At 43.0% G+C, this 7,489-nt stretch overlaps 1 protein-coding gene across 4 annotated transcripts in view; it reads right to left on the reverse strand.

Moving 5' to 3' along the window:
- The window catches only part of CACNB2 (calcium voltage-gated channel auxiliary subunit beta 2), a 245,624-nt gene extending 238,403 nt beyond the window's left edge, over positions 1-7,221 (reverse strand). For 2 of the 4 annotated variants that reach the window (XM_085050572.1, XM_085050568.1), the window contains exon 1: positions 6,989-7,220. In XM_085050572.1, coding sequence (XP_084906698.1) covers positions 6,989-7,084 — 96 coding nt within the window. In that variant the 5' untranslated portion in view covers positions 7,085-7,220. Of the gene's footprint in view, positions 1-6,988 lie in introns of all 4 variants that reach the window. The other 2 variants (XM_085050571.1, XM_085050570.1) reach the window with 2 other exon arrangements.
- Positions 7,222-7,489: the final 268 nt, after the last annotated feature.

The following is a 7,489-nucleotide window of genomic DNA, read 5'->3' on the forward strand; positions in this document are numbered from 1 at the left end:
TGCATAAAATTCTTTTAAAATTGGTTGAGGTACCAGAGACAAAGAATAAAACACACACATTTAGGTTCTAAAGCTTCATAAAATACCTGGCAAACAAGGTAAGGGAAACCTTACCAAGAAAAACCCCAAACCAAAACCAAAATCAAAACCAAACCATAACAGTTTTGTAAAAAACATTTCATCAACCAAGTCTAAACAAAGCAAAGAAAGACTCTGCTTTCCAACTCTGATTGGAAAGTACATTGTGCAACCTTTATTCAACCCATGTAATCAAAGGAAATATGATATCATATGAATCATTAAAGAATCATATGAAACATTACAGGATATGTAGCAGTTTTCTGATAATTAACAGTTTTATATACAATTACTTGTTATTGCAAACAGATGAGATCAATGTCGCTCAGTGAAACCTTTAATTTTAATGAGGTTCTGTCTCAACACATAAAAAGCATGCATCCATAACATTTAATCCTGTAACACACATGACAAGCAGAAGGCATGGTTTATCCGTGTAGGCAAAATACTATCATCTGGAAGAGGAAATATAAAACATTTACAATTACCAACTACCTATAGCCAGGGAGCTGATCTTCAGTGAGTCCTAAAATGTTCTTCACCAGTAACCATTCTACTGGTATTTTACATCAAACAGTGGTGGGGACTGTCCAAAGGATGAGTCTGAACCTTAACAATTTATCATAGATAAAATAACACCAGTCTTTGTTGGCAGGTGCAGAGGTAAACCCTTAAAAACTGGTCTCTTGAAGGAAGGGTACAGATTATTTAAGCAGCAAAGTCACTGACACCAAGTCAGGTCCTTAAACAGAGATGCAAGAAATAAATTGGAGAAAACACAACCAGAAAACAAAAACTTCAGAGCTAAAATTAATCTTACATGATCTCACATGAACAAGTGACAAACTACAAAAATCAAAAGAACACCTAAAGGTAAAAAGGGTGAAGATCCCTGAACAATTAGGGAATTGCTAGAAGGTCAGAAATGCAAAAATGCACTAAGTATTTTTCCTTCCCATGCAAAAGCTTCAAAAATATTTAATGCCCATGTTCCATATAAAGAAGTCAGGATAGAACATATACATCCAGCTCCATCCTCTCCTTGAAAGAACAGCCACTGCCACTTAAAGCAATTTCTTACAACAAGGCAACAAATGTTCCTGTAGGTCAGACCCCCTAGGCCCTCTGGCTACTGGCCAGACTTGCCACCACTCCAAAATGATCCCCTCCAGCATCAGATGCATAGCTGTAATCCCTCCACACCCTCAATCAACAGAAAAAGACATGAATATTTTTGATCTTTGCACCACAAATCATATTAATCCCACAAAGGAGTAGTCAGCCTCCTGACCGTGCAGCCAAGGGCTGGAAGACATACCCAGACCTTGGTTATGTGCTCCCCACTATTCCACAGCTCCCTTCCATGATGGGAATGAGGGCAAGAGGGCACTGTAGGATACAGCAACATATCCTGGCTGGCCTCCGCCTCAATGGCAGGGTTTTGAGTCACACTACATGGTGAACATCAGCGCAGTCCTGTGACAGGCACTCTGCTCCATGACTTACCTTCAGCAAAGAAGTTGCCTGAGCAGCACAGACTCATGTCCCCATAGCAGAAAAGAATTACCAGGTGAGGTCTCAAAACCTGGATTTCTCCAAACAAACAACATTTGCTATCAGGACAAAACTCAGAAAAGACAGGACCTCCCTTCAGGAAAGCTGAGGATCTCCATATACAGTCATCAAGTTCACACAAGCTACAGGGATGAGTCCACAAAGTCCATTTCACAGACATTTTATAAAATCGTACACCTACACCAAAACAAAACCCATCCAAACAAACAAACAAAAAAACTCCAAACCTCCACAAATAATTTGCTTGTCAAAACTTGTGAATGTAATACATAAGTAAGTTTTGACAGATGCTTCTTTTTCCCTACTAAAAGAAAAGAAAAATAATTTCTGCTGAGCAATCTGTAACGGTTAAATCTTAGATGCTCTTTTCTGCTGGCCTGTGATAGAGCCTTGCCAACACTGCATCTAGAAACAGTCCTATTCTCACCAGTTCCTACACTTGAAAGCCATCTCCCAGTGCTCTCACCCTGGCCTCAGACCAGGTCATCTGGCAGTTTCCACCTGCCAGACAAGAAGCTGGGAACTTGGCCGGCTCTCCTCCTCCCCAGTGGCTTGGAAACCCACCTCAGTGCAAAGCTGCTGCACTTCTATTTGTAATGCCAGTGATGAAGATGTCAGCTCCCAGCTCAGCAAAACAGGAGCACGCGACAACAGAAGGTGCTGAAGCTGATGCCCAAACCCCACTGTGCCTCCTGCAGCCTTTTAAAACTGGCAGCTACAGTAGTAGGCCACGTGCATGTACCTCCCCACCTGCTCCCCATGGATTTCTGTATTATACAGGCAAACAGAGAGAGATCTGACTCTGTGACAGAAGGATGCCTGCAGGGAGCAACAGCCAACTATGAGGCAGTTTCCCTCTGCAAAGGGTCTGCTGCCCTGAGGACAGACACCAAGGAAAGCCCTTGGAGGGCAGAGAAGGCAATTTTGGTTCCTTGATTTTTAAACTTTGCTATCCTGGCACAGGAAAGAACTGAGTAGAAGAAGAAGAAGTAACTGAGATTCCAGAGAAGCCAGGCTTGGAAGAGCACAGGAACTTTTCATCCATAGAGACAAAACAAGACAAAACCAGAGATTGTCTCTAGAAGATGGTTACCAGATACACCAATAAGTTAGGACTGAAACTGCTGAACTGTTTCAGAGGGATTTTACATGCTAGGAAAATGTAAAGAACAACTATTATATCCCATTTATACTGATAATGTGTAATACCCAAGTGGAAAATATCTCTGGAAGAGATTAGCATGCAAAATCACCTTTTACTGCTTGAGTAGAGGATAATGCAAAAACAACCCCAAAGAGCAGAGGAGAATCATCAAAAAGTAATAGCTGGAACCTGAAGGGCTTTCTTCAGTGAATGACTATTAAGATTTATTTTTGTTGGTAAGGAACACAACGCCGAAAGGAGATTACCACATCAGGAGAGAAAACATTATCTCTTGCTAAGGACCATGAGGAAGTCCAATGAATGGAACTGGATTTTATCTCTTCTTTGTTTGTAAACATTGTTGCTGTCACATTGGATCTGGCTACTAAGGATGCTGCCAGAAGAGAGTAAAACCTTCCATGCCTCTATAAGGAATAGGTATTGTTATTATTTAAGTAAGCAAAGCAACATAAATCTTGTTTGTTTATGGCTTACAAAGTATCCTTGCGAGTCAATACTGGGAAATACATGGTTGCAAAATGTTTGTTTGAAGAACAGGTAAACACGGTGTGAATTGTGATAAATCAACTCAGCTGAGAGACAGCAGCAGAGGGCAGTGTGATTAATCTGCTGAGAATAAATCTCTGGATATTTCCATTCCTCATTGACAGGCAGTGAAGGATTGGTGCTATGCAACTGAGAAGGTAGCTGGAGATTCAGGAAGCACAACAGCCAGTGTAAGGGGCTGTAACTAAGCAATTTTCTGGAGTCACCACATGCAAATCACTCTAAAATTTACCTTAACATCGATCGTAGTTGATACAGAAGAAAAACTGAACAAGCCTGTCCCCTAGCCTCATGCATTCAGTTTACCTTCAGCAATGCAACCGGAAAAACAAGTCAAGCACTCCAGGGATGATGAAACCTTTAGACTTGGAAGGCAGAAGCACTTAGCAGTACAATGTAGCAGAGGAAATCTAAATGCAGGTGAAAGAGCTGAAGGAAAAAATCAAGAAGAGAACTGTTCACTTAAAATGTGTCAAGGTGTTAGGACCTGCATTGACAGATGATGCATAAGAAGTCAAGAAAAAGAACAGGAGGAAAATCATAATGAGGAATAGGGAAGAATTTATCCAGTGTAAGACACCTTCTCCTCCACAAGCTAGTCTGTAGTTGCTTGATAGAAGGTTTCATTACATTTTCTTTGAAACATCTTTGTGTAATTTACTCATCTGATTTGCTATGGTTGTCCCTAATGCACAACACAGGAAGCTTTATGATGAACAAATAGCAACAGAAATTGAATCTAATGATTTTTGAGGACTGAGGGACTTTGAAGTAGGATCATAAGAAAATTACATGGGAGGGAGGGAAAGAAAGAAGAGAGGCTGAGTTACCATGAAAGGCATTAATATGCTATGTTATAAATAAATCCGAATAGTATCTGGGTTAATTAAAACTATTAAGCTGAATATTCTGCTAATTCAGATTCCTAAAACAAAGGGGTTATTGAAATAAAGAACTAAAAAGAAGATTGGGGTTGACTTAAAAAAAAAACCCACCAAAAAAAACTGATTACCAAGCACTGATACATTTGAACAGTTTGCTTCTTTTCTTTCAGAAAAGCAAATGCTGATTTTATTACAAATGGGCCACACCCAAAACTACCACTTTGCACTGACATATACCTGGACATCATGAGTAAGTCCACAGTGTAACTGTTAACATGCAGATTTGTCTGGATAAAACTGGACATCTGAAACCATATTGCAACTCCATCTGAGATCAAGACCCATCTAAGACTAAGGTCATGCTGAACTAGAATTATAACTAGAATTATGTTTTTACTTTTAGGCAATATGGACGTAAAAGCCACAGAATTTTAGGTAATGCAGAAAAATGCCCCAATATCTTGTCCCAGTCACAAAGTATTTTCCTTGAAAGATATACTATAACTGTCATGATCAACACCCAAAGAGATTTTATTTTGTTTGCAGATCTTGTTAGGAAAGTAAGAAATAGATTTTACACAGATGCCATCCAGGAATATTTCACCTATTTAACTACCTTTTAAATTAATTATTTCTAGAGTATTAAATACATTCCTCTGCCACATGGTGACAAGTTAGGCCAAAATGGATGGACAGGCACAATCCAAGATATTGACCACGATATTAAAATAGGTTAAAAGAAATCTCAGCTTTGCAAAAGTAAAATTCTTGGATATGAGAAATGTTGAGACTTGGTACAACTTTACAAAGGCTCTTCAATAATATTCCACTAAATCATAATTCCCAGAAGAAGCACTTCAGAGGGAATACTTTTAGAAGTGACATCACTCCATAAGCTCACATGTTGGTTTTTTGTTTTTTTCCTGACAGATCATTTGGCAGGAAATGTTTCTAGGACGGATATTCAAGTAACTTAGTGAAAAAGACAGTGGTACATGTAACTGAAGTACCTGCAGGCAATCTACTTGATGATTCACATGTCCCCATTAAGCATATCCTTCTCACTGTGTGTTCTAAAGCAGCAAGACTTTACAATATTGATTTTTTTTAAATGTCCATTGAACAAAATTAAAATCAAAATAATTGTCTCTAAATGCAGTGTATGCTAAGGAATTGACTTACATTATTATTCAGACAAAGGGCTCTTTTGTTTCCAAAATCTTACTTCCTCTACACCAAAGGTTAATGTATGACTAAAACAAGTACATATTGAGAAGAGATGACTCCTGTTCTGCCTAATGACTTTGATTCCAAATACTGAAAAACATCCCTGAACCAAAAAGCTGCATCATTACTGTCTTAAAAAGTGAATCTTCTTGACTGCAAGTGTTGAGAAACCTGTTTTATAGAAGAGTATATAAATGCATTACCTGAAACATAAATAATGTGGGTGTTAGCAAACTATTCTTCCTCTCTAAACAGAGGTTCTTTAAGCCTAGTAAAAAGGGAGGGTGAGAAATCAATTTTGTGATCAGTATTAGACATTTGTCCACAGCAGAGAGGCACCATATGATTTGACAGTTGCTGATTCTGTGCTTAGGGCTGAAAAGATATAAAATGGGGGGGGATTTGTAGGTCAGAAATTAGCTCCCTTGCCACTGTTTCTAGAGAAGCTGGCAAAGCATATGGCCCTACTGAAATGTCTGTTCTGTGCTTGCAGGCTACAGATAAATTCACATCCAAAGAGACACTTTTTCTTTTTTTGGTTTAACCTAGTCTCTGCTTCCGTGCCTGGATTTTGTTCTACTGTCACCAGGACCCAGTAAGTAAAGATCAATCACCAAGACTGCTGACAGACTGACAGCATTTTCAACTCTGTCAATCAAGCACTGCTGGGACGAAGCTTCCACCTTCTCAAACAAACTGAAGCATCAGACATAGCTTTGGCAGCAACAGTAAAAATTGCACCCCAAAAGGAAAAAACCTCTGTCCTAACAAGAACATGCATGTTGCACACAATCAGATTTTACCACCCTTTTACTGCGTTTAAAAACAGCACTCTGAAGTCTTTGTAGCCAACTATTGCAAACTTGAAGATATTATGCAACATTCATATATTAAACAGGGACAACCTTTCAAAATATAAAGTCTTGACTAAGTGTGCAAATATCCATACCCTGCCTCCTTCTCATCCCCCATCCACCTGAACACTGAGCACATGGACCGAGCTGTTAAAATTTCTGAGATGACGGTACCTTCTGCACGGCAATCGAGCAACTTAAATCGGCAGCATATTCAACACCTTCAGCCTCCCCAAAATCCTGCCGATCAATGGGCGTGAATCGCCTTCCCTCACCCCCAGACTGTCACCAGCCCGCGGAACAGAGCAGGGAGCTTTCAGCAGTGCGTGGTGAGCATCAGGTACAGATACAACAGGTTACTGGAGCAGGGGAAATAGCCGTAGCCTGGGAGTAATACACGTGCGGAAGAGCAGCTTAATAGCGAGGTATTCTTACATATGCACCCTCCAAATAACCGCACGGCTTCTATAGCACAGAGCATCCCATGTATGTTAATTACATGGCGTTTGAGGGTGGGGGCGAAGACAGGTGTTTCGGCCGTCTTAGGGGAGCCGTCAAACTTTTCTGCCGGCGGCGAGCGAAGTTGAAGGACGGGGAGGTCCGGCAGCCCCGCCGCCCTGCCCCGCGCCCCGCCGAGCCCCGGCCGAGCCCCGCCGTACCTGCGCTGCCGCCGCGGGAAGGGGGTTGTCCAGCAGCTCCATCTGCACCTCCTGCGCCGGGCTGGGAGGCGATTTGGACATGTCGCTCTGGACCATTGGCGAGGAGAGCGGGTGGCTGGGCGCCGAGCCCCTCGGCGGGACAGAGCCGAGCCGAGCCGAGCCGAGGCGGGGCGGCGGGCGCCGCTCAGCGCCCGGCCATGCCGAGGAGCGGCGGGCGGGCAGCCCTGCCCAGCCCGGCTCTGCCCTGCCCGCTCTGCTGCGCTCTGCTCTGCTCCGCTGTGCCCGGCCCTGCCCTGCCCTGCCTGCTGCCGGCGGTGAGCGCTCGGCGCCGGGGGACGGGGCAGAGCCGGCGGCGGCCGCGGGGGAGGGCAGGGGGCGGTGCGTGGGGAAGAGGGAAAGTGACAGCGAGCGGCGGGCCCTGCCAGCGCCGGGCGGGGGCGGCGCCGGGATCGGAGCTGGGATCTGCGGCGGGATCCGAGCTGGGATCCGCGCTGGGATCTG

The sequence above is a fragment of the Lichenostomus cassidix genome, chromosome 2 (genome assembly GCF_008360975.1).
Source record: "Lichenostomus cassidix isolate B80296 chromosome 2, HeHo_3.0, whole genome shotgun sequence".
Lineage (NCBI taxonomy): Eukaryota > Metazoa > Chordata > Aves > Passeriformes > Meliphagidae > Lichenostomus > Lichenostomus cassidix.